This window comes from Arachis hypogaea, chromosome 16 (assembly GCF_003086295.3).
Source record: "Arachis hypogaea cultivar Tifrunner chromosome 16, arahy.Tifrunner.gnm2.J5K5, whole genome shotgun sequence".
Lineage (NCBI taxonomy): Eukaryota > Viridiplantae > Streptophyta > Magnoliopsida > Fabales > Fabaceae > Arachis > Arachis hypogaea.
The window spans coordinates 21,645,062-21,671,405 of record NC_092051.1 but is presented as its reverse complement, the minus strand read 5'-3'; the positions used below and the strand labels follow the sequence as shown (position 1 = coordinate 21,671,405).

General features: G+C 34.7%; 3 protein-coding genes across 6 annotated transcripts; all 3 read left to right on the top strand.

Moving 5' to 3' along the window:
- Window positions 1-13,032: 13,032 nt before the first annotated feature.
- Window positions 13,033-17,759, top strand: LOC112758405 (exosome complex component RRP41 homolog). 2 transcript variants are annotated; one of them, XM_025807077.3, is made up of 11 exons: window positions 13,033-13,541; window positions 15,174-15,377; window positions 15,459-15,519; window positions 15,591-15,629; window positions 15,745-15,812; window positions 16,358-16,436; window positions 16,526-16,562; window positions 16,740-16,856; window positions 16,986-17,071; window positions 17,188-17,277; window positions 17,377-17,759. In XM_025807077.3, exons 2-11 carry the CDS (start codon window positions 15,277-15,279, stop codon window positions 17,422-17,424), a joined length of 726 nt encoding a protein of 241 aa, XP_025662862.1. In that variant the 5' UTR covers window positions 13,033-13,541; window positions 15,174-15,276; the 3' UTR covers window positions 17,425-17,759. The 2 variants fall into 2 exon arrangements, 1 of the variants encoding a protein (XP_025662862.1); XR_011874014.1 differs by lacking the exons at window positions 16,740-16,856; window positions 16,986-17,071; window positions 17,188-17,277; window positions 17,377-17,759 and having other exon boundaries at window positions 13,037-13,541; window positions 15,745-15,805.
- A 134-nt stretch (window positions 17,760-17,893) lies between these two features.
- Window positions 17,894-21,000, top strand: LOC112758404 (GDSL esterase/lipase At4g01130). 3 transcript variants are annotated; one of them, XM_025807075.3, is made up of 5 exons: window positions 17,894-18,843; window positions 19,375-19,584; window positions 20,024-20,178; window positions 20,261-20,381; window positions 20,616-21,000. In XM_025807075.3, exons 1-5 carry the CDS (start codon window positions 18,597-18,599, stop codon window positions 20,858-20,860), a joined length of 978 nt encoding a protein of 325 aa, XP_025662860.1. In that variant the 5' UTR covers window positions 17,894-18,596; the 3' UTR covers window positions 20,861-21,000. The 3 variants fall into 3 exon arrangements, with proteins under 3 accessions (XP_025662860.1, XP_025662861.1, XP_025662859.1); XM_025807076.3 differs by having other exon boundaries at window positions 20,261-20,488; XM_025807074.3 differs by having other exon boundaries at window positions 20,261-20,534.
- A 2,227-nt stretch (window positions 21,001-23,227) lies between these two features.
- LOC112756842 (BTB/POZ domain-containing protein POB1-like) lies at window positions 23,228-26,107 on the top strand. Its single transcript, XM_025805455.2, has 6 exons — window positions 23,228-23,441; window positions 23,648-23,764; window positions 24,031-24,146; window positions 24,239-24,302; window positions 24,422-24,701; window positions 24,784-26,107. Exons 1-6 carry the CDS (start codon window positions 23,228-23,230, stop codon window positions 25,619-25,621), a joined length of 1,629 nt encoding a protein of 542 aa, XP_025661240.1. The 3' UTR covers window positions 25,622-26,107.
- Window positions 26,108-26,344: the final 237 nt, after the last annotated feature.

Genomic DNA, 26,344 nt, shown 5'->3' with positions numbered 1-26,344 from the left:
GAGGATTAGTTAGAACTCCTAATTTTTTTTATCTATTTATATCATTTAAAGCATGACTAAGATTTATTTAATTATTATTCTTGTTTGTTTTTCTGTTATACTTATTTCGAAATAACTAGACTAGAAAACTAGTTTTTCGTTTTCTTTTTCTTGGTAATGAACTAATGATTATATATGACTGTTGACTAGAGTATGAACAAAATTAGAGTAATTAGGATTTTGTATAACAAAATTAAATATAAATTGTTTTCTCTATTTTTTTTAGAGAATACATAACGAGAATTTTTTGTAAAATGGAAAAAAAGTCTGGGAATACAATCTCTCCTACAAGGAAGATATTTTGAAAGTCAAAACTTGGCTATCAAGTAAAAGTTTTAATATAGTACAATAAAGCTTGGCCACCAAGGCACTTTGAAATTAAAAATGGAATGACCTTTTCATGCTATTATGATGATTCACTAGTCGTATCAACTATCAAGCATACCTTGTAGGAAATATGAATTTCGATGTATGTATTATAGGAAATTTTGAATCTATAATATCTTCTATTATTCATTAATGCAATATTTTAGAGTAGAGAAATATTATTTGTACATCAAAATTAGCCACTAAAATTAGTCATTAATGTATTTGTATATAAATATATATGTGGTTTAATTTATTTTCAATATGTATTTATATTTTAACATATATTTTATACTAGTGACTAATTTTAATGATTGATTTTGGTGTACATGTAACATAACCCTTTAGAGTTTGAATGAAATAAAAATAGCGCTTAGATAGATGCATTCTTGATTTTAGGATTTTTTTTAAAATCTAGTTTTGAGGCGAGTGAATTTTATAAAGTTTTTTGGAGAACAGTGTGTTTTTTCTTAAAAACAAGCACTTTAATTTATCTTTGACAAAAAAAAAACTTATATATTTGCGTTTTAGTTTTTAGGCTCAGTTTGAATAAATAGTTTAATTAATTTTTTTTAAAAAATAGTTTAAATATTAAATAGTTATATTAAAAATAATTTATAAATAAATTTATTTTGTGTTTGAGTTTTTAGTTCTAAAAGTGTTTATTTTATAGAAATATGATAAAAAAATAATAGTATTATGAGAAAAATTATTTTTTTAACTTTTTTATAAGCTCTGAAATAGTTTCTTAGAAAGCTGCAATTTGATTTTGAAAATTGTACCAAACGTTAATACTACTACTTTTCATAAGTCAAAAGTTTAAAAAAAATTATTTTTAATGCTTTCCAAACTAGCCCTTAATACTTTGACTTAATTTGATAAAATTTTTTAAAGTGATATTTGTTTTTTTAAACGGTATAAATTTTTTATTTTGTATTTTAATAAATAAAAAGTTCCCGTATAGTTTTTAAAAGATAAAAATATTTTTAAAAGTACCTAAAATAAAATTTTGTAAAGTTAGCATGTACTTAATATAACTTCATACATTAATTAATTTACATATTTAACTCTTATATTTATGTCTAGAGTGATGTTACGCGTATAAATATTTTTATAGTCAAGTCCAATGAAATTGATACAAATCCAAAAAAAATAGTGTGCATACGTTATCATTTTTTTTTTCTCCGTGCTTTCTCAGCATATAATTTTTTATTAGAAAGAACAAAAATTTATTGATGTAGTACATAAATTCTTTCACATAGCACAAAAAATCTTGCACATAACAAAAATTTTATTGGAATAGCATAGAAATTTTTAAATTGAAATTTTATCGCGACAATTAATGAATGTTAAATAAGGCAAGTTCTGCCTGTTTTTTTTTTTGTTTCTCTATAAATATCGTTTTTAAACATAGCACATAAATTTTTGGTTGTGAATATATTTTATTAGTTGGATGCGTTAATTATGGTTCTTACAAAATTTCACCAAAATTTTTGTGTGGTATGTATTTTGTTGGTTACGTGTTAATGTTTTGGACATAATTCTTAAAAAAATTTTCTGTTACACACCAAATTTTATTGTACGTATCAAAATTTTTATACTGTGCGTATTTTTTTGGTTAGGTGTCAATATTCTAGCATTGCCTATCATCCCCAAAGCAACGGCCAAACCAAAGTCACCAACCGCTCACTTGAACAATACCTTTGTGCCTTGTCTCACTCTCAGCCACACCAATGGGCATCATTCCTACTTTGGACAGAGTTTTGCTACAATAGCTCATATCACTCTACTATCCAAATGATTTCACACAAAGTCTTACACGAATTTCCCATAAACCTTCCCCTGGGGTACACATCGGGAGCCTCCCTTGTGCTGGAAGTCGATTCTTTTCTACGAATTTGAGAGATTCCGAATGATGAGCTCGGTTTTTATCTGCATCAGGCACGCACAACAATAAAAATCAAGCAGACAAGCATAGGAGGGATAAAGAATACAAGAAAGGAGATTGGGTGTTGCTCAAAATGAAGCCTTACCAGCAGGTTTTACTTTTTCAAAGGGAGCACCCCGAAGCTTGGAAGGAGATACTTCAGGTCCTATCACATATAGAGCAGGGTGGGTAAAGCAGTGTATCGGCTCGAGCTTCTAGTGGATAACGCTATTCACCCCGTTTTTCATGTCTCGATGCTGAAGGAGTTCCATGGTGAGTAGCCAACGGATGTGCCTATTCTCGCGGCAATGCCAACATCGTCTCAGTCGGCACTGACAGCAATCCTGGCACGACGCACAGTAATACGGGATGGGGGAAGAGTTGCGCAAGTGTTGGTAGATTAGGAGAGATTACCTCAGGACAAAACTATTTTGATTGATTGGGAGGAGTTACTAAATATATTCCTTAAACTCAACCTTGAGGACAAGGTTGTTGTCAATGAGGGAATAATTGATGCAACTGATCAACCCGATCCGGAACTAAGTTATCAAGACCAACTAATACCAGAAGCAACTGAAGAACCAAGCCTAACTAGTAGGAGGACGACGAAAGCCCCATTTTAGGTGAGGAACTACTATATGAAAAAATAGCAAGGTTCTAAAAACCGGACCGATAATTGAACCGCTCTAGTTACTGATTTACTGGTTTACTAGTCTAACTGGTTCAACCGTAGTTTAACTAACAAAACCGTTTCATAATAAATAATTTTAAAATTATAAATAAACACCCTAAAAAATACAAACATCAAAATATTATTCAAACTTTAATGGCATTATCTATATCATTTGATGACTAAGATTAAATTATTATTGCATAATGACATGATACTCATAATTTATATGGAAAAATAAGATAGTAAATCAAAAGCAAAATTTTTTAACATATCACTATTTAAAAACTCGTGTATTCACCTTAAACTAAGACAAATAAATTAATATGAGAATTAAGACAGTTATAATGCAATATAATTTGTGAAGCTACACACTCTTAAGACCCAAATAAAAGGGTGCTTGTAGTATGAGTGAACAAATCTTTCAATACTTTCAATGAGCGGAGGAGAGAGCGGGGGAGAGAGTTCGAGGGAGAAACATAGTGAGGAAGCTGGCAATGCCAGTGGCAAAGATAAGGGGAAGAGTGCGGGGAGATTTGTATCTGGGGACAAGGAGGAAATTAATTTGGGAGAGACGGTTAAACCTTTAAAGGTGTCCTTTAGAGATAAAGTGGTGGGCGCTAAGACGACTAAGGCTTTCACATGGGTAGAATCTCTTTCTGGAGATAGCATGGCTGCAGTGACTGAAAAGTAGAGAGACTCCACACCACCACGTGTAACTTTTTCGGAAAAAAGCTAGATCTTCTTTGATTGAACCATATATGGATGCAGTGGTTATTAAGGTGTTAGGAAAGTATTTCAGTTACACAGCATTTCTCCACAGGCTGAAGGTCGTATGGCACCTCAAAGGTGATTTTGAATTGTTAGATGTTGGGTTTGAATATTTCATGGTTAAGTATGATCTCTTCGAAGATAGGGAGAGAGTTCTCTTAGGTGGTCCTTGGCTGATTGCGAGGTTTTAGGTAGCTGTAAAACCTTGGTCCTATGATTTCAGACCTTGTGAGGCCTCTTTTGGATCCACCATGGTCTGGTTTTGCATCTCTGGACTTCCCATAAGGTACTACCAAGAGGAGGCAATGATGCGCATAGCAGTGACAGTAGGGAAGCCAAAAAAGTTGACTTAGCTACAAAATCGATATAGAGAGGCAATTTTGCACGTGCATGTGTCCAGATCGACCTCGGTATAGCGGTGATAAAGAAAATAATTGTTGATGACTATGAATATAAGGTAGAATACAAGAGTCTCCATCTTATTTGTGGGACATGTTCATGCTATGGTCATGTAGCAAGGGAGTGCAAGAGTGCTTCTTCTTACATTGATGAGGGTGTGGAAGGAAAGGAGTCGCCGGAAGCCGAAAAATTGCCAGAGATGAGGAATGTAGTAGTTGATAAAAAATGGCAAGTTTTTTAATTCGGAAATAATAATGGTAAGGAGCAAAAGAATAGGGAAGGTCCGGATTCTTTGGAGACAATTTCTCATGCAAATCACGTTAATTTGGCAACAAGTGATGAAGAGGAGGGGTGGGCTAAGGTGATTAAAAAAAGGAAAGGCTAAAGTGGGTTTAAAAAAGGGTGGAGCTTTATATGGGCCATCTTCCAGCAAGGCCCACAAAGCTAAGAAAGGAGTTATCTTGAAGGGCTTAGTGAATTTGGGCCAAAACAAACAACAACATACACCCAAAGATGATATTGCTAAGAAAGGCAAACTTGAAGAATCTTCTGCACTAAAAATCACAGAACAAAACCTGAAGAAGGGCGCAACTCCTCGAATGTATACTTCTCTCTTCGAAACTGGTAGAAAAAGATCAAGATCGGCGTCCCTCCAAGCATCCCCAGTGGACAATGACTGAGTTCATGAGGGGCCTAAGAATGGCGAGAAGCAAACTGAGGTGGAACAAAGAGATGGCCAGATTGGGGCGAAGGCTGAGAATTAGAACCCCTATTCTTTATTTTTCTTTGATGTTACTGTTTATGGATAGTCTTAATATAATAGTTTGGAATATTAGAGGTGCCTCTAACAAATTGGCACGGGTTCATTGCAAGGAGCTGGTGAGAAAATATCATCCTACCTTTTTCATTATTGTGGAAACTCATTTACCTTTTCAAAGTCTTAAAGTATTTTGGGAGAGGCTGGAATTTTATTCTATTGGTGTAGTGGAGGCTATAGGTCATAAAAGAGGTATTTGGTTTCTCTTTTATTCCAAATATTCCTTGTAGGCATATTAGTAATTTTGATCAATGTCTCACTTTTGAATTTTGCCATGGCAATATGAATTGGAGATGCAATGCGGTGTATGATAGTCCCCATTTTAATAGTAGAGTCTTATTATGGGAATATCTTTTATCTTTGGGTTCTTCTTTTGATGGTCTGTGGCTTGTGCTTAGGGATTTTAATGAAATTCTGAGAGAAGATGAGGTCAGAGGAGGCTCCTTTTCTGTTCAAAGGGCTGAGATCTTTGCCTTTGTCCTAGAAGACTGTGGCTTACTTGACCTTCGTATGATTGGTAGGAGCTTCACCTGGTATAGAAGAATCCAAAATTATAGAGACATAGCAAAGAAGTTGGACAAAACTCTTATTAATAGTTCTTGGCTTTCATTCTTTCCAGAAGCTTATGCAAAAATTCTCAGTAGACTTTATTCAGACCACTGCCCAATCTTAGTGAGATGTGAAGGTGCTCCTCAACTCAAAGGTGCTCGTCCCTTTAGGTTCCAAGCTGCTTGGGCTACTCACCCAACATATAGACAGGTTGTGCAGCAAAATTGGAGGCGTGGGTCTTGGTGTGTAGCTGAAAATCTTCACAAGGTGCAATAAGGTTCTTTGGATTTTAATTCCAAAATTTTTGGTAATATTTTTATGAAAAAAAGAAAGCTAAAGAAGCAAATTGAATCCATCTAGAAGAGGCTTGACTTGGTTGATTCCATTTCTCTTAGAAACAAAGAAAAAGAGCTTATAGATGAGTATAATTGCATTCTTTTACAAGAAGAAATTTTTGGTTTCAAAAGTTCCAAGAACAGTGGGTGCGTTTTGGATACAGGAATACAAAATTTTTTCACCTCCAATCTCTGAATCGTAGGAAACATAATAAGATTAATGGGTTATTTTTAAACGTTGGTACTTGATCTATGGATCAAGATGCTCTTCAATAGAGGAAGTGGATTTGGATTGTCTTGGAGATATTTGCTTACCCTCTTTAAGTGATGAAGCTTGTCAGAATCTCACTGCACCAGTAACGCTAGCTGAGGTAAAAAAAGCTATTTTTGTTATGAATTCCTTCAAGGCTCCAGGCCTGGATGGCTTTCAAGCTTTTTTCTTTAAAGAGTATCAGGAGATTCTTGGTTTGGATATCTAGAGGCTTGTTCACAATGCTTTCACAAGTGGTTACATTGACCTTCATTTATGGAAACTCTCATAGTGCTTATTCCCAAAGTGGAGGTGCCTAATTACATGAAAGATTTCAGGCCGATTAGTCTGTATAATATGGTGTATAAGATTATCACCAAGGTTTTGGTGAACCGGCTCTGACCTTTTTTGACAAATATCATTGGACCTCTTCAAGGCGGTTTTATCCAAGGCAGGAGCGCACCAGAGAACATTATCATTGCTAAGGAGATTCTCCCTTTCATGAAGAAAACAAAATCACGCAAAGGAACGTTGGCCTTTAAAATTAATTTAGAGAAGGCTTATGATAGGGTTGACTAGAGGTTTCTTGAACATTCCCTTAGGGGTTTTGGTTTCCCCACTGCTACTATCAAACTTATCATGTCCTGTGTCTAAGCTTTTTCTCTTTCAATTCTTTGGAATGGCAGCAGGTTACATAAGTTTGTCCCTAACTGGGGTCTTCAGCAAGGAGATCCTATGTCCCCTTATTTGTTTGTTATTTATATGGAACGTTTAGCTTGCTATATTGCTAATCAGGTTGATATGGGTATATGGGATTCTGTGGCTATTTCTAAAGGGGGACCTAGGGTCTCCCATCTTATGTTTGTTGATGATCTGCTACTTTTCTACAAAGTCAGAAAATCCCAAGTCCAAGTTGTTATGAATTCTCTCAACTTATTTTGCAAAGCTTCCGGGATGAGAATGAACTTAGATAAATCAAAAGCTCTTTGTTCCAAGAATGTTTCTAATCAAAGGAAAGAGATGTTCACCGGAGTTTCTGCTATTAGATTCACCCAGGATCTTGGAAAGTATCTCGGCGTCAATCTTAATCACTCCAGGGTGTCCAGAGCTTCCTTTAATAGTGTCGTGGATAAAATAAGGAGTTGGCTTGCTAATTGGAAGGGGCATCTCTTGAATAGGGCCGGACAGCTCTGTTTGATTAATTCAGTAATGGCCTCTTTACCAGTTTACCAAATGCAGGTTTCGTTCTTTCCTATCAATGTCACTAATAAGATATCTTTGCTAATGAGCTGATTTCTTTGGAAGGGCCATGTTGAAAGAAGGTATATGAGTCTTGTTAATTGGAGGACAGTGGTCACCCCAAAGAAGTTTGGCGGGCTTGGGATTAGAGACCCTGCTTATGCCAATATAGCACTGTTAGGCAAGCTTGTCTGGCAGTTTTTTAAGTGTCCAAAGAAACTTTGGGTTCAAATGCTTGCTATGAAATACAAGAGCAGAGGCTTGTCCTCCTATAAGAATGCTTCTTATGTTTGGACAAGTATTGTGAAGGCTTATCAAGTTTTGAAAAGGGTTTTTCTTGGTGTATTGGTTCTCTAAATGGTTCCTTTTGGTTTGATTCTTGGAGAAGAGAAAGTGCTGTTGCAAATAAGTTACCATATGTCCACATCGTAAATACTGACCTTGCTATTGGTGATCTTTAGAGAGATAGTTGTTGGAATTTCAATGAAATTTACATTACTATACCTGATGTTTTGTCTCTAAATATTAATTCTTACAATCTTGATGTGGAATCTGGGAACATAGCAGGTTGGAGATGGGATGCATCAAATTAAAAAATTTACTCTTCTAGTAGTGGTTACTTATGGCTTTGCAAGCACAAATATGGATGGGAGAAGACTGAAGAGTGGCTCTGGCTTTGGAGAACCCAGGTACCTGAGAAATTTAAATTTTTTGTTTGGCTTTGCCTCCATAATGCTCTTCCAACTATTGTTTTTAGACATCACCGTGGGCTTTCTTCTTCTGATTTATGCCCACATTACTCTCTAGCTCCAGAAACCATCCTTCATTGTTTGTGTGATTGTCCAAAAGCTAGTGCAGTTTGGCAAACTTTACAGTTTAATGATGTTCACTGTCCATCCTTTAAACAGTGGGTATTTGAATGAAAAATGTCAATGCTACTCTTTTCTTTTCTGGTCTTTGGTGGATTTGGAGAGACAGGAATAATGATGTTTTCAATCCTATGAATTCTTGGCCTTTTAATAAAGTGCTATCATTAATCTCAGCATCTGATAAGGAATTAAAGTCTTTGTTCACTAAGCTTAACGGTGTCCATTTATCTTTTTCGAGCTCATCTTGGTCTCTTCCTCCTTGGGGGGATGTTTAAGATTAACAGTGATGCTAGTATCCATGGCGATTGTGTTGGTTTTGGCTGTACTATTAGAAACTTGGATGGTGCCTGGCAAGGTGGTTGTATTGGGGTTCTGCCGCTAGGAACAGTTCTTCGTTGTGAACTTTTTGCTATTTGGAGGGAATTACTTTTGCCTTGGGAGGCAGGGTACAGGCAGGTTTCTTATGAGACAGACTGTTTGGAAGTTTTTCTCCTAGTCCAAGACCGTTTTACTAACATCCAAAGTGCTGATCATGATTTGGTTTCTAAAATTCATGATATTTTGATTTGGAATTGGAGAGCTGATGTCAAGGTAATTCAGAGATCAGCCAACCACGTTGCGAATGCTATAGCAAAGTTTGCAGTAGTGAACATTATCCCTCAAACTGAGTTGTTGGAGTCTTGGGATGAGCTTCGTGTCTTACTTACAAGGGACTTAGCTATTGGTTTTTAGGAGACCTTCCTCTCCCTTTTATTTCTTTTGTTTTCTTTTCTTTCTTGTCTAGTCACAAAAAAAAAGGATGCTTATAGAACATAATTTATATTTCCTAGCACTAGTATAAATATCCTAAAATATAGCAGCATGGCAGAACAACCATCCTATATAAAAATCACAACACAAAGTAGTAGCATAGCAGAACAATCATCCTAATCAATAATCAATTAATCATTCAATTTAAACACAACTAAGTCACAAAACACAAAACAACAACACATCACTATATATAAAAATCACAAAATACAAAACAACAACACAGCAAAACTGTCACGACCCAAAATGAGTCATGACCGGCGCTCAGAAAAATAATCCTATAGCAAGCCTAACATAGTCAAATATAAGTTCAATAAGCAAGTACAAATATTTTACAAGTTCTAAAATAAATAGTTATATATTTTTTTTTTCAAAAATAAAATAATTACAAATTGTTGGATCCTGCCTGTGACATATGGAGCATATACTTCTAGGAATTCGACAAAGAATAGGTACTCATTGTAGACCGTTACTCTTGAATAGAAAGTCTCACACAGTCAAATATTTGTTCCTGAAAAATATTTTTAGAAAAACGGGGTGAGTTTTGCAACTCAGTGACCAGACAATACATTTATAATCGACATGAGACTAAACAAACTTTATCATCAAAGTAATTTTAATTAGAAAATAATAGTTGATTATAATAAGCGAATCAATAAGGGAGTTCTCATACAGAAATCAAATCAAAAGTCCACACTTGGGCGGCTCCACCTCTATGGGTAGCCCTTTTCTCTTGTGTGTCCTAACAGAATAACAGATCTAACGTGTGGCCTACACGTTAGGCTAGCAACACCCCTGGTAGCTGGAGTCTGAGTTAGATGCATCTAAGTTAACGTTATAACCGCCGTTAACTACGATTTTCTAATACGAGTCTCCCAAACCAATGCAAAACATATAATTTCAAATACAAAAATTATTTTATCTTTCAAATTTATAAGATATCGAATAAATTCAAATCAGATAATACTTTCTCATCAGAAATCTTTTTCAATCATACTTTCTCAATCATAAGAGATTTCAAATATATTTCACAATTTTTAAAGTAAGTGAATACTAACAAATACTTCAAAAACAGATATTCAAGTAAAATCAAACATTTTGGGATAATGCAAAATTTCATCAAAAATATATATAGTCTCATGTATAATTCTGAAAGTATAAACTTCATAAAAATGAATTATTTAATTTTAATAAATTAATTATTTTAATCAATTTAAAATCGTTCAAAGCAAATATAATGAATATAATTCAAAGATCATAATAGATATATGTCAAAATAGTTATAGATGCACAGTCAAATAATTATAAATGTAAAGCCTACTCACAACGTGGTCCCAAGGGACCGAAGATACCAAATCCAGAGTGCCAAATTCAAGGTAAGGAGGATTGAAGTGGAATGGAACGAATGAGCGTAGAATTTGGACTGGAGTAGCGACAAGATGGAGCTCGCGATAGTTCTCGATTGTTGAAACTATAATCCAAACGTGTCGACGGAACCTTTCCTCTCAACCTGAAACTTCGGCAGCCGCAACCTCATCTCCAACCCACTTTCTCAGCAACCACAACGACTCGGACTTAAGGGAAACAAGTAGCAGCAGCACCGGTGGTGGTTCCGACAACAACACTGCCATACCCATTAACCAGAAACCCCGGCAGCGGCGACGACAGAAGAACGGAGACCTCAATGTTACTTTCTGGCGGCCAGAGGTGTGGTGGCACTTGCGGCAGCGGCGAGCCACTCCAGCAACCCCTTGTGCAAGCTCTCTTCCTCCGGCAGCGACCCAGACGACGACGACTCTCCACGGACGGCGATGGGCCTTAGCTGGCGGTGAGCTCGTCACAGCAGCTCCTCCGACAGCCAGCCCTCCAACATGACGACAACAACACAAAGGCTTCCCTCTCTCTCCTCGTGTTCGCCTCTTTCTCTCTCCTCCATCGTTGTTGATGATGGCGGCAACTGGCAGCGAGGTGTGGCTTCGGCGGCTCGGTGGGGAGGGCAGCAGCAGGACACATAGTGGTGATCCTCTCTTCTCTCTCGCAGCGCAGCTCTCCCTCCATTCTTCTCTTCTTTGTTCATGTGACTTGTGTGTGTTGTGAGTTTGTGTCCGTGTGTGAGTGAGGAAGGGGGGTTTGGGGAGGGTGACGGCTAGTGAGGGACTGAAGATTGAGAGAAAGTGTTTGTGTGTGATTAGGGTTAGGGAAAAAAGAAAAAGAAGAGTGGCCCACAAAATTTTTTTTGAGATTACAAAAACAACCATAGCTAATCAATAATCAATTAATTATTCAATCTAAGTACAATTTTAAGTCATTAAGACAGTCACAATCTAAGCACAATCGAGTCACAACACCAAAACAAAAGACAGCAGCACAGTTTTAATGAAGATTAACCAGCAAAATAAATCAACTAATCATTCAATGATTCAATCCAAAACAAGAAAATAAAGTATAATACATCTAGATTCAAATTTCAATCTGAGTAGCATTAGTGAAATCCAAAAATAAACAATGTTTTGAGTAAAGAATGAAGAATATAGAACGAAAATTAAAAAAAAATGAAGCCTTTGCCTTTGTTCTAAAGGTTTTGAGCCAATGGTCAGAAGCGCGACGGAGACGGATACTAAGCGACGAGCAAGACGACGGACGACACAAAAGAGAACGAAGATTTCGAGCAGTGAGCATTGACCTTCGAAGGATGACTGTGAGCAGATGACGTCGACAGTAGAGAACGAAGACTAAGAGCTAACATGGGTTCTTCTTTGGAGGACGCCGACGAAACGAAGAGAGGAGCCCTTGACTGTGACGGACGACAGTGAGGCTACGGTTTCCGTTTTTGTTTTGTTTGGGAAGAAAGAAGGAGATAAAAAAATCGGAGAAGGGGCTCTAGGGTTGGGAGGAGAGGCTTCTGTGCTTCACACGTGCCCCTGACTGCGACGGACAGCGGTGGTGGCTCACTTCTTGTGGCTTGCAGCGGTGAGGCTAAGGTTTCCGTTTCTTTGGAGAGAAGGAAGGAGATGGAAGAATTGGAGAAAAGGTTGGTTGTGGCTTCACGTGTGCTTCTTTTTGGTTTTGTTTAACGTGAAACCACATTGTTTGATGAGAACCGGCCGAGTCTCAATCCGGTCTGACCGAACGTTTTTTGATCGGTTCCATGGTTTAAATTCGATTAAATTAATAGTTTTGCATAGTAAACCGAACCATTTTAACTAACGGTTCACAGTTGAATCAATTGGACCGATCAATCCGGTCCGATTTTCAGAACATTGAAAAATAGAGTGAATAGAGTAGAGAATACTGAGTGAGGAGACTTTACAGTTAGTTAGAATCCTAGAATATATATTGTAAGGGGAGTGAGAGAATAAGGTTAAAAGAAAATTAGTTGATGCTCAAGGAGTCACGTTCCGAGATTCAAAAGAAAAATAGGGTGTTCTTATTATATTTTGTTGCATTTTTTTTCCAATACAATCTATATTCATCTTTGATTTATGTTCACTTAATTGTTGTTTGTAATTCAAGTGTGAGGCTAACGTCTCCAGTTTTTATATTTTATTTTTATGAAATTAGAATTATATGTTAAATTAAATTGAAAATATATGTTCATTGTTGATAATATAAAACTAATAATCCAATTTTGTGATGGATATGAGTTTTTTATGGCTGATTGTTGTGCTTTAATAAAATAAAATTAGTAAATTACTGAAGTTGTGATTAATAATTAGTAACATATTTTTTATTTTGAAGATGGACACAAACTATAGTTATCAAATTTGACTTGATTCGGTCAGTTCACTAGAACCCGACCACCGAGTCATCTGGTCAGGTCGAATTACTTATCGAATCGGACAAGTATGAGATCTGGTAAAAACCGGTTTCACCCGGCCAGTTAATGCAACCCGGTCCGGGTTGTGTTTCTTACTTTTTTTTTTTTTTTTATATTTTCCAGACCGGGTTGTGTTTCTTACTTTTTTTATATATTTTACCTGGAAACGACGTCGTTTCAGGTGCCCCTAAATGAAACCCTGCTCTGAATGGAACCCCCACCCCCAGCCTCGTCTCTCTTCTCTCTCGACACTCCACGGCCTCACTCACGGCCTCACCCTCACCGCGTCACTCTCTCGTCTCTCCCCTCATCTCGGTCTGGCACTTACCGTTTCGGACTCGGCCACTCGTCTCGCTCTGTGTCCACACAGTCTCAAGCGCAGTCGCCGCCTTCCTGCGCTCGCTTCGCCGGCGGCAGAACCCAACGGAACCAGCTTCCTCACCCGTCACCGTCTCGCACCCAACTAGCGCGCCTTCCCCGCGATTGTCGTCGCCGCGGCAGAAGCAGCAGGTCCCGGGGCCGGTCGTCGTCACTCTCGGTCTCGTCACCATCTCGCACTCAGACGCACGCCTTCCCTGCGTTCCTTGTCGCCGGCAGCAGAGGCATCAGGTCCTGGTGGGCTGGTCTTCGTTTGTCTTCTTGCTTCGAGCCTCGCCGTCATCTTCCTTCGCGCAACCGATTTGGTGAGTTCCAACAAATTCCCCCTTTCTTTCAGTTTCAATTTTGTTGCCGTAATTCATCACTGCAACTCTGATTTTGTTGCTGAAAGTTGAATTTGTTGCTGAAAATTGAGTGTGTTGTTGAAATTTGTTACTGAATATCATGTCACTTAACATAAATTTGTTCATTGCTGAATGAATTTGTTACTGATTGAATGTTGAGTTTGTTGATGTCTTGCTGAATAATCACTTCGTTAAATTTTTTGTTGCTAAAAATCATTTAAATTTGTTACTGATCTTCATCACTGAAGATTGAAGCTATTGTTGTCTTGCTGAAATAATCACTTAGCTATATTTTTTGTTGCTGTAAATCTGTAAATTATCTTTTGAGCTAAATCTTTTGCTGCCGAAAATTATTGTAGTTGAAAATGAAGTTCATGTTTTTTGCAACTCAGGATAAAATTGTTTAGTTAAATTGTTCTGTTTGTATTATTATGAATTATTCTTGGTATTGATTTGTGAAACATACACAAACGTAGATATAGATGCAAATCAAAATGAAGGAAATGTTGGTCAAGCTTTAAATTTGTCCTATGAAGATATAGATGCCGACTTTCAGATCATTCCTCGGATTTGATTTACTGATTGTGTTATCTTTTGTTCTCTCTTGTTCATTTAAATTGAAAAAGTATTTTGTACCAAGTGACTAGTTTATTATCTCTTTTTGCATTATTAGTTATGTCTAAGAATTGATACTTGATTGGTATTAATATGTTTGTGAAGAAATGTATTTTAAGTTTTAACTTTTGATGGTAATTTTATTTTTATGTAATTATGACCGGGTCAACAGGGTGAATTAGTGACCCACTGGTTGACCCAGTGATCCGGTCGTATGACCGGATCAATTACGGGTTCGTTTTTGATAACTATGATACAAACTTGTTTGTAAGGCAGAGGTTGTTTTTAGAGTTGATATGGGACTAAGACTTAAAGATTGTGTTTGTGGTTAGAGACTGCAACGGCTAATGGGACACAATTTTAATTTCTTTGGTAACTCTAGATAGCGGAAATCTGAAATTGATAGGATTTTTGATATTGAAACTTTAATAATATTTATTTTTAAAAATTCGCTTATTTAATTTTTCAAATTCTAAATCTGCCTCTCAATCTTTATATTTATCTTAAACGGAATATAATAATTAGACATAATTTAATCTAGTATATTTTACATGAAATACAATAGTTTCTATCTCTCAGTTTTTGTCTCCATTCGAAACACAACATAATTGACTAATTGTTACTCTTGGTGATAGAAAATTATGAATTTGAACGTAAAATTAGCATTGACGCAATGATTTATGTACATTTTGTTTTTTTTTTTATTTATGAAATCTGATATTTAAAATAAATGTAAAATTTTAATTATGAAATACAGATAAATTATTATATAAAAGTGTAAAATTTTAAATTTTATTATTATATAAATGATTAAATTTAAATATTTAAAATTTTATTCTGTATTTTTAATAATTTTTATTTTATATTTAATTAAAGTGATTCATCTACGATTTTTGGACTATTAAACTGTTGAATCGTTCATTTAACAAGTTGGATGACCGGTTTGATTAATTTGCCCTTCTCTAATTCCGGTTACAGTGTTACTCCAGCAGCTCAGAATAGCTGCACCAGCTCAGCTTCCTGCGCCACCACCTCTTGCCACCCACTTGGTTCTTCTCCTGATTAAGGAAATTGAAGGAAGATGGAGTATGTGAGCCCTGAAGGACTTCGCTTGGATGGTCGCCGCCCCATGGAGATGCGGCAAATTCGAGCCGAGATTGGTGCTGTTTCCAGAGCTGATGGGTAATTCTTTTCGTGCTCTTCAAACCTCTTAATTTCCAAATTAGGGTTTGGCTAATGCATGTTTTTTGTTTTTGGAACCAGTTCTGCTATTTTTGAGATGGGTAATACCAAAGTGGTTGCTGCTGTATATGGCCCCAGAGAGGTAAATAACCTTTCAATTTGCATTTCAGCATTATCTGATATGATTGCTGTATTAACTTGTATGCCTTTCAGGTCCAAAATAGGAGCCAGCAAATGAGTGACCAGGCTCTGGTGAAAAACATTTTTTTTCTTATCAAGTTATTATGCATTTTGTGTCTAGGTAGTGTATTTTGCTGGATACCTAATTGCTGTCTCTCTATCTATCTGCTTCTCATCATCTCTGCAGATTCGATGTGAGTACAGCATGGCTAACTTCAGCACTGGAGATCGCAAGAGGAAACCAAAGGGTGACAGGTTTTCTCATATGCTTTTGCTTAAATTTAATTCCTAGTTCTTTTTTGTTTGGCACTGTTTTTAGTTATTTATAATTGTTGAAATAGTAGCTCAAGACTGAATTGGATGATGCAAATAATGCTAATATTATGAAACAGAACACTGACCAATATGTCAGCAGTACATAACATTCTAATTTCAATCGGTAGCAGTAGAATATGTAATGTGTGAACTAGAACAGTGCAATGCTGAATTTGGAGAACACTAGAATCTTTGTCCCACAATTAAATTTAGCAACCAAACGAAGGAGTCACTGAGATATGTAAGTAGCCAACTTGAGCAACTAATCACTGATGTGTCCAAGTGAAGGGTCTTTAAGATATCTCGGTTTGAGAAGAGTTGACAGTACAGAAGAGAATTTGGAAAGGAAGGAGAAACTTAGGACATACCATTCCCCACCAATATACATCTTATGACACTTCAATTTTTTCTTTTAGATTGTGTTAAACTGGTTCTTATGGCCAAATTGCCAGGTTCTTATGGCCAAATTTTTTCTCTTGCTACAGGAGATCAACTGAAATTTCTATGGTTATTCGACAGACTATGGAAGCATGCATAATGACACATTTAATGCCTCGTTCCCAGGTTCCATTATACACAGCTTCTGGAATCTCTTTTTCATTAATGTAAATTGTATATTTATTGTTTGTATGATTCATATTTATCATTTGCAGATAGATATTTATGTCCAAGTTCTCCAAGCAGATGGCGGTAAGTTAAAACCTTATAATGGGATCTTGTTATCACCATTTTTCCTCATGATAAATATTTGTTTATCTTGTGCTCTTCTAATAATCTATCTTCTGTTAACAAATGATTCTTTAGTTTCTTTGAAGCTCTTCATTATTGACCATTAACTAACTCTTTTCCCCAATATTCCTTGTGTAGGAACTAGATCTGCATGTATCAATGCTGCAACTTTGGCCCTTTCTGATGCTGGGATCCCCATGTGTGATCTTGTAACTTCATGTAGTGCTGGATACCTTAATAGCACCCCTTTGCTTGGTATGCACCTATTTTACTTGACTTTTCAATTGGCTAAATGCAAGTTTGTGTTTTCTTTTAAACTGCTCAACTTTTGTTTTAGCTTTGCGGCTTTGTAATTATTGAAACTTGTTGTATGAATATGGACAGATTTGAACTATGTAGAAGACAGTGCTGGAGGTCCTGATGTAACTGTTGGAATTCTGCCAAAGTTGGATAAAGTGACACTTCTTCAGGTTAATTTTCATTGCATCATTTTGTTTTTCATATTTCTTATAGTCAGTGTAAAGTTAGTTTCAGACATTTTTTTTGTTATCCCAATATGTATTTTTTCTTTTGTTGCTGGCTGTAGATGGATTCTAAACTACCGATTGACATTGTGGAAAATGTTATGCAACTGGCAACTGAAGGTTGCAAAGCAGTTGCAAATTACATCCGTGAAGTAAGTGTTGTACCTCAATTTTGTGATCACCTTCAAAGGAATCAAATCATGGCCTATTAATTTTTTAGCTTAATTCCTTATCTCTGTCCTGCTTAGCAGATTCTATTGGAGAACACAAAGCAACTGGAGTATCGACGGGGTGTATAATTCAGTGGCTGAAGTGATGTGTCCTTTTTGCTATCTACCTGGAAAGATTTTGGCATGTGGGTTGTCTGTGAAACAAGAAATGCAGAGCTTGATGTTCCTATAAATTCATTTGTCTTTGTACTTTCAGTGTTCTGTATCATTTTAGCAAAGTCTGAATTAAATGTTTGATTTATTGACTGAAACAAAATAGAGAATTAAGTTTCCCTGGATTCTGATTCTTAGGCTGTAATCTTTCCAGCTGAATTTGTCAAAACAATTTTGATGTTGCCTTTCATTTCTTCTTTGGCCAACATATTCAATTTTCCCCGTCTTAATAAATAATAATGATTACGAAAGCTATTTGTAATTTATATTTACATATAGTTTATTTATTTTGAATAAAAACTGGTCAATAGGGTTGAATAAAAATCAATATTATCCTAGAGTGACAGTTATTTAAAAAAAAAGAAAGACAAGAATAATGTTTAGAGAAACCCAATTCCTCCATTTCAGAGAAGTTAATCAATACATCAGATAAATAGAATATTTACCAGCGAAAATGATTAATTGCTGGTTATAACTTTGAATAAAACAGATATACCACCATTTTCACAGAATCAGAAAGCAAGCATAGAACTAACTTGAGTTGGTTGAGTGATTCATTCGTTTGCTTAAGCAAGTGTTTAGGATTCGAATTCTGCCTTGTGCATGCAACAACCAATTGGCCAGCGACAAATCTTTAAATGGAGCTCAGATATGTGGTGGATTAGTCCTTAAACCAAAAAAGAAAGCATGCATAGTTTATGGTGGCTTGTGAATCTTGGTTTCCATTGATATCACTTAATTAACACTTAACACCTCCATTGAATTCATTACATTCCAAGGTCAATAATGTCACTAACAATACTAAGTATTATTAACATCCTAAGCAACAATTACATAATCTGCTGCTATGTTACTATTAATTAATAGCAACACATCCAAAACATATGTGGCGCATGTTGCGCCTGCTATATATATGATTGCAATTGATATTGGATTATTTATGCATATAACAAGAGTGAGTATTGGGGCCATAAATTTTTTACCCGTTGTCTCAGCAAGAGAATAAATTGGTTGCCGTGTTTCCATGTATAGTACTGCTGCCTCTCCATTATATTTATAGTAGTGTACACATCCTTAACCTTAAGCTAATGAACAAGGTAGCTCCGAAAATGAGTTGCATCAATTTGGCATCAGTGATGGCCTTGTTGTTATGCTTGGTGGGTTTAAGTCACACAAAATGTGATTTTGAGGCAATCTTCAACTTCGGGGATTCAAACTCAGATACTGGTGGTTTCTATGCAGCTTTTCCCGCACAGTCTGCTCCTTTTGGAGTTACTTTCTTCAAAAAACCAGCTGGCCGGGCTTCCGATGGCAGACTCATGATTGATTTTCTTGGTAATCTTTCATATTCTTTCTATATTGGTTTTTTGTCATCAACCATTTATAAACCAAGGGCAGACATATAGATTATAACATCTCATTTTGTTTCATTGGATTGATCTTACCACTAAACCAAAAGCTATATCTGTTAGTTAAGATGTAATTCTTGTTGTTTTAACTTATTTGGTCATTATTTATTTGGATCCTGCTAAAGCAGAATACTAGCCTATAGCCGACATTATCCCATCCTTATTGATTATTAGATTTGTATCTTTCTTTTTCCTTAAGCAGTTCTCACTATAAGACAAGATTTTTATAGCTGGAAATATTTGTATGTATAGTAATGGATAGATTCTCAATCTTTATCTTTACGCCCCACCAATAATTTCAAAATGACTTTCCTAAAGCTAACTCCAAATCAATGTGTAATAACTAATATACAGTATTTCTATAGGAACCACTCAATTATGATAAAGAAGAAATCTGGTTATTCATTGACACTAAATTACTGATATTAACAATTATATTTTACCTTTGATTTGGCAGCTCAAGCTCTTGGATTGCCATTTTTGAGTCCCTATCTGCAATCAATAGGATCAAACTTCAGACATGGGGCCAACTATGCAACATTGGCATCCACTGTGCTTATTCCTAACACTTCTTTGTTTGTCAGTGGAATCAGCCCTTTCTCTCTTGCTATCCAGCTCAACCAAATGAAGCAATTTAAAACCAGAGTCCTTGAATTTCACCAAGAAGGTGCAAAATGTACAAACTTTCTAGTTCCCAAATTTTATTTATTATTTCACCCGTTCGACTTAGACAAAGTGGCATATTAACAAATCCATGTATCTAGATATACACTAGCTCTGAATAGAACACTTTGTTCAAATAAAGTTATTTAAGAATGGAAGCAGTATTATAGGAGCTTACTAGTTTTCTTTTCACAATGCCAAAACTGGCACCCCTTGTGATTTTTCTTGTGCTATCAATATAATCATTATAAAACAGAGTAATAGGAGTTATAGGATTAGTATTGTTTAGAATAGATGATGTGTCCTATTAATAGAATATTTCAGAGTATCTGAGTCTTATGAACAAGAGTATTTCAGTACAATTAATTTTACTTTTCTTAGCTTTAACCCTTTAAGTTCTCTCTTTTAGAATTAACCTTATTTTAGTTCATAACATCTTGCAGAAGCCAAGCTTCCTTCACCGGATATATTCGGAAAATCGCTTTACACATTCTACATTGGCCAAAATGACTTCACTTCCAACTTAGGTGCCATTGGTGTAGGTGGAGTGAAGCAGAGACTTCCTCAAGTTGTTTCAGAAATAGGTGCTACAATTAAGGTGAGACTCAACACCAACACAGATCTATTATTACTGAAATAACAAAATAATCTCACTGATTTGAATTTCGCTCCATTTCTAGGAGCTATACCATGATGTTGGAGGACGTACATTTATGGTGCTCAATCTTGCACCAGTGGGATGCTACCCTTCATTCTTGGTGGAGCTTGAACATAATAGTTCAGACATTGATGAATTTGGATGTATGGTTTCCTTAAACAACGCCGTTGTGGACTATAACAAGATGTTGAAAGAGACATTGAGACAGACTAGAGAGACTCTTTCTGATGCTAATGTCATTTATGTCGATGTACACACTGTTCTGTTAGAGCTCTTTCAGCATCCAACTTCTCATGGTTCAAATCAAGCACTTCTCCTTCATATCTATATATAAGTTTAATCACTTCTCAAAACGGTTTATATATTCTTTGGAACAGGGCTCAAGTATGGCACGAAAGCATGTTGCGGATATGGAGGGGGAAAGTACAATTTCGATCCAAAAGCTTACTGTGGCAATTCCAAAGCAACAGCATGTGATGATCCTTACAACTACGTAAGCTGGGATGGAATCCATGCAACAGAAGCTGCAAACAAGCTTGTTACCTATGCCATTCTCAATGGTTCCTATTCTGATCCCAAGTTCCCTCTTCAGGAACATTGTGATCTTCAACCTATAGGTTGATCCACTTTCCGAATTAAAGGCTAAACTAGCTAGGAATAATATTTCTGATCTATGAGGTTAACTAAAGCCAAAGTTTGCTGTTATATTAGCACAAAGCCACAAACTAACGTTAATAAAGAAATCGATTTGTATCCCGTTCATCTTTAGTTTCGATGCGCCACAGTTTTTGCAATGAAGCCACTAAAACTTAAGAGAAAGTGACAAAATGTCATGAATTCAGGCCGTATTATTCCTTAAGCATAATATTATTTGATATAAATTAAAGATGAAAAAAAACAAAAACAAAAGAGTATAGAAAAGCTACGTGCTTATGGACTACTGGGTACTGACAACAATCTTGTGTTGGGCAAGTCAGCAATCCCCTCAGCCACCAACTTATGCTTGCTTAATTTAATTAGTCCCTGTAAAGATTCCCAAAAGAAAAAAAAAGAAATAATTTCCATTACACATTAAAATGTTTTTATAGTTTCAGGAAATAGTTAAAAAAGCATATATTAAAATTAAAATTAGAAAAAAATAGAACTAATTAATTAATTGTCGTTTTCACTTTTTTTAGTACATTGAAAATTAATATATCCAAAAATAAAATATATTCAAATATATAAATTTACATTACAATAAATTAACACTTATTATATATATATATATATATATATATATATATATATATATATATATATATTACAAATTAACAAATAATTCAGTTATTTATATAAATTATATATTAAAATATAAAATATATATTAAAAATAAATTAAATAATATATATATTGATACATAAGTATATAATAATTAATTTTTAGTATCTACATATAGCATTTTTTATAAACAAATAATAAATTGAATAGCTAGCCATTTTATTGGATATATGAACTATGAAGCATAATCATTTATCCATTCCCTCTTTGCATGAATGTTCATCATAGAAAACTTAAATTTATGAAGAATACTATACGATTATTAGAATTTATTATTTTGAGAAAATGACAAATAGGTCCTGACCTTTCGTCTCGCGGACATTTTCGTTCCTAACCATTAAAAAATACTTTTAAGTTCCTGACATTCACAAAACTTGGACGGATCAGTCCCTCCGTCCAACTGTCTCCGTCAGGGACTGACCCGTCCAAGTTTTGTGAAGATAAGAGACTTAAAAATATTTTTCAATAGTCAGAGACAAAAATATCTACGGGACAAAAGGTCAGGAACCTATTTGTCCTTTTCTCTATTATTTTTAGCTATTATTTTTAGTTATTAATTCAATTTCTTTAGTTTAGTAATCTAATATATAGCATATTTTAACCCACACTTTTAAACATTGATATTTAATTAATGGCTAAAAACAATAAATTTTAATAGCTATCTAGTATTCCTCTAAATTTATTATGTTATCCGAATTTGGATCCATAAAAACAAATATTAAAATATTTCATAAATATTATATTTTTCTTTCTAATTTTTTTTAACTACTCACTCGAATGAAATGAAATAAATGAATCCAATTTTTTGATACACACTATAGTATTTGTTTAGGAAAGAAACTCAATTGAATCTCAGAATTTAGCCATAAATTGTATATCTTGTAACTTTTAAATGTGTTTAAAAAGAAAATGACAAGAAATATGATCTTATCATTATGCTCTGGCTCACATGATAATGAATCGCAAATTATTTTAAAGATTAATATGAGTTATATTTCTAAAATTTAGAAATTAAATAGAGCTCATTAAAATTTTAGAAACCAAATTAAAATTTACGTATAAATTCAGATACTAACTTAAATATTATCTCAAAAAAAAAAAAAAAAACACACACTAATGATAACTAGTAACGTACCAAACAAAAAATTAAGTGCGGACCATCCTCGTTAAAACCTCTATGATTTTTTCTCAATTTCCTTTTATCAGTTATGAAAAACCTTCACAGCTCACATCTACCCTCCTTGCATTGTCTTTAGACCATATAATAAACTAAATAACAAACCTAAAAACAGAAAGAAAAAGAGACAGTGGACAAAGTTGAATAACAAAGAATGGGTTAGGGTTGGATTGAAGTTTTAAGTTCGAACCAAACCAAGACACCAGCTAAACTAACAGATATTGTAACTAGTAATTAAACAATAAAAAAGAGAACGAATATATTCTTTACATATTTATTAATCATTCAAAATCTGCTTCTCTAATAATTAATAATAAAAAAGGAGAAAGAATTTTCTCTTTCTGAGTTATTATTCTTATGTCCCAGTCATAAAGGGATTGTGTACAATAATTTAGGGTCTCTTGTTCTCCTTCAATCCATAGTTGCAGAGTAAGGAGGAGGATTTGTATTTGTTACGTTGGATCTGTTTAATTTGAGTCCGTGACAATAAGAATGGTGTTCAATCACTCTCGTTCTACTTCTTCGTGTAGCGACGTTGATTTTAGCTTTGCTTTTAATGATAGTAAATTCTCCGATAGAATTCTACGTATTGAGATCGTGGAAAACCTAGTTGATGATGAGCATTGTCTTGATTCCGATGGTGATGATTATTGGAACCGCCATTACAAGAGGCAAGGTGACGATATCCACCACCATAATTACCATGGTCTTTTTCTCTTTCCCACTCACCAATTATACATTTTATTTGAAGGGTTATAATACTTTGATCTTGTTTCCTTTTTCTGGTGATGATTAAACATCTTCTCTCTTTGTTTAACTGATTACCATCTTCTTTTCGAGGGTTATAATATTTTTGTTACATCTAGTTTCATATTTTCATATAATATCCAAAATTTACTCTCTTGTTTGCAGTCGAAGATCTTTACGATGAACGAATTTTGAATACAAATCAAGCCGATATAGATAATTGTGTCCTTTACGAAAATCAAGAGAAAGAGACAACTTCAACAAATGAAGAACGTCTTTCAGGTATTTAAATATATAGCTAAAAATCTTAAATTCAAGTTCTTAGTTAAATGCTTTTGTTAAAAGAAACAAAAAACATCAAATAAAAGCCCATTGTTTTTCATTACTGGGATCAGCTATAATCAATGAAATTCTTGAAATTATTATTAAGGAAATGCATGGATATATAAAACAAGAACATTATTATTCTTTCACTTGGAAGTAAATACATCCTTTGTTGTTAGTGTTTACACTTTATTTGAGTGGGGTTCCATCTATTGTCGATATAGGTGATGAATCTTCAAATAACCATGATTGGAGTTGTGATTGCTCCATAGATGTGAGAGTTAGAACATTATATATTAGTTCTCCTATCTTGGCTGCTAAAAGTCCTTTCTTCTATAAGGTAGCGACATTTATTCTTTAATTTATTCGTTAGATCTGAATATTCTTCCCAATATATTCACTAAATTATTAGTGTTATTGTTTATTTTGTAGCTTTTCTCAAATGGGATGAAGGAGTCAGAACAGACATATGTTACACTAAGAATTAATGCCAGTGGTATAGACATATACATATACAAACAGCTTCTCTTTTTCTTCTTTTATTTTTTTCATATTAATTATTTGATTAATATTAAAGCTAATTATATGTTCTTGTCTCTGCAAAAAATATTACAGAGGAAGCAGCAGTGGTGGACCTTCTAAACTTTATGTACACTAATACGTTAAGCGCTTCTTCAGCAACTGCACTGTTGGATGTGTTAATGGCTGCAGACAAATTTGAAGTTGCTTCATGCATGAGATACTGTAGTCAATTATTACGGAACATGCCAATGACATCTGAGTCTGCGTTGCTTTACCTTGAGCTCCCTTTTACTCTCTTAATGGCCGATGCAGTTCAACCATTGACTCGTGCAGCAAGGCAGTATCTTGCTTCAAGATATAAAGATATATTAACGTAATAATTTTAAGATTTCTTTTCTCATTCAATTTGAAGGCGCGTGTCTCTGTCTAACAGTTTAAACTTTTGGGACAAACAGGTTCCAAGAAGAGGTCATGAGCTTGCCCCTAGTCGGAATAGAGGCAATTCTATCAAGTGATGATCTACAAATAGCATCAGAGGATGCCCTATACGACGTCGTTTTGAAGTGGGCTAGAAGCCAGTATCCAGATCCAGAAGAGAGGAAACACGTGCTTAGCACGCGCCTTGCACGCTTAATCCGTTTCCCTTACATGTCATGCAGAAAGCTAAAGAAGATCTTATGCTGCAACGAAATGGAGCGAGAAATTGCGACGAAGCTTGTATTCGAAGCACTGTTCTTCAAGGCGGAGGCTCCACATCGGCAACGGATTCTAGTGGAGGCAGCGTCAGCTAGTAAGGGAAGTAGTAACATGTTCGTGGAGCGGGCATATAAATACCGTCCGTTGAGGGTGTTGGAATTCGAGGCTCCAAGGCAGCAATGCGTGGTTTACTTGGATCTGAAGCGAGAGGAGTGTGCGAATTTGTTCCCATCCGGTAGGGTTTATTCTCAGGCTTTCCATCTGGCTGGACAAGGGTTTTTCCTCTCAGCGCATTGCAACATGGACCAGCAAAGCTCGTTCCATTGCTTTGGATTGTTCCTTGGAATGCAAGAAAAAGGGTCAATAAGCTCCGTTGACTATGAATTTGCGGTGAGGTGTAGGCCTACGGATGAGTTTGTAAGCAAGTATAAAGGGAATTATACATTCACTGGGGGAAAGGCAGTTGGCTATAGGAACTTGTTTGCCATTCCATGGACTTCTTTCATGGCTGACGATTGTCTATATTTCATTAATGACGTGCTCCATCTTAGAGCTGAGCTCACTATTAGCCAAAACCATTCACTCCACTCTACTTAATTTCTCTATGTAAAATTGTAAATTACTCCTTATTCTACTGTTAATATCTATTTAACATATAAAAAGAAAAATTAATAATGTACATAAGAATTATTATTCTCAAGCACCTAATATTTCTCTATTGTGTCCCATTATATTTTTTTCCAATGTGGCATAATAATATATATAGTTTTCTTTCTTTATATTATGAATTAGATTTTTTTTTTCCAATTCTATGACATCTTTTTTTTAATGATTTTATACTTTTAATGTTAACGTTATTATTTTTAGGTTAAATATATTCTGTTAATTATTATATTTTCACTAAATTTATAATTGAATTTTTACACTTAAAAAATTTTAATTGGATCATTACACTAATTTTAAATTTATAATCACATATTGTTATTTTAAAAATGTTTAATTTAACAAAATATGCTGTGGTATATTTGCTAGTAGTGCCGTGTGAGATAAATAAAAGTATTTGTATAATATTGATTGTTAAAAAAATTTAATCACAAATTTAAAATTAATACAAAAATTCAATTAAAAACTTTTAAAATATAAAAATTTAATAATAAATTTAGAGAGATTAGAGAGACTAACAAAATAATTTAACTTTATCTTTAATTAGGGACAGATTTATTAGTAACAGTAATTTATTAGGTATATGAAAAATATATTTATTACAAAAAAAATTAGTAATAGTAATTTATTAGGTATATAAAATTATTATATATTATA

Bases quoted from the DNA above. Each gene is read 5' to 3' on its own strand.
- LOC112758404 (XM_025807074.3), top strand. From the start codon at position 18,597: ATGAACAAGGTAGCTCCGAAAATGAGTTGCATCAATTTGGCATCAGTG. The intron at 19,585-20,023 runs GTGCAAAATGTA...AACATCTTGCAG, and splicing joins CCTTGAATTTCACCAAGAAG to AAGCCAAGCTTCCTTCACCG. The intron at 20,535-20,615 runs GTTCAAATCAAG...TCTTTGGAACAG, and splicing joins TCAGCATCCAACTTCTCATG to GGCTCAAGTATGGCACGAAA.
- LOC112756842 (XM_025805455.2), top strand. From the start codon at position 23,228: ATGGTGTTCAATCACTCTCGTTCTACTTCTTCGTGTAGCGACGTTGAT. The intron at 24,147-24,238 runs GTAGCGACATTT...TTTATTTTGTAG, and splicing joins AAAGTCCTTTCTTCTATAAG to CTTTTCTCAAATGGGATGAA. The intron at 24,702-24,783 runs GTAATAATTTTA...TGGGACAAACAG, and splicing joins AGATATAAAGATATATTAAC to GTTCCAAGAAGAGGTCATGA.
- LOC112758405 (XM_025807077.3), top strand. From the start codon at position 15,277: ATGGAGTATGTGAGCCCTGAAGGACTTCGCTTGGATGGTCGCCGCCCC. The intron at 15,630-15,744 runs GTGAAAAACATT...TCATCTCTGCAG, and splicing joins AAATGAGTGACCAGGCTCTG to ATTCGATGTGAGTACAGCAT. The intron at 16,563-16,739 runs GTAAGTTAAAAC...TTCCTTGTGTAG, and splicing joins AGTTCTCCAAGCAGATGGCG to GAACTAGATCTGCATGTATC.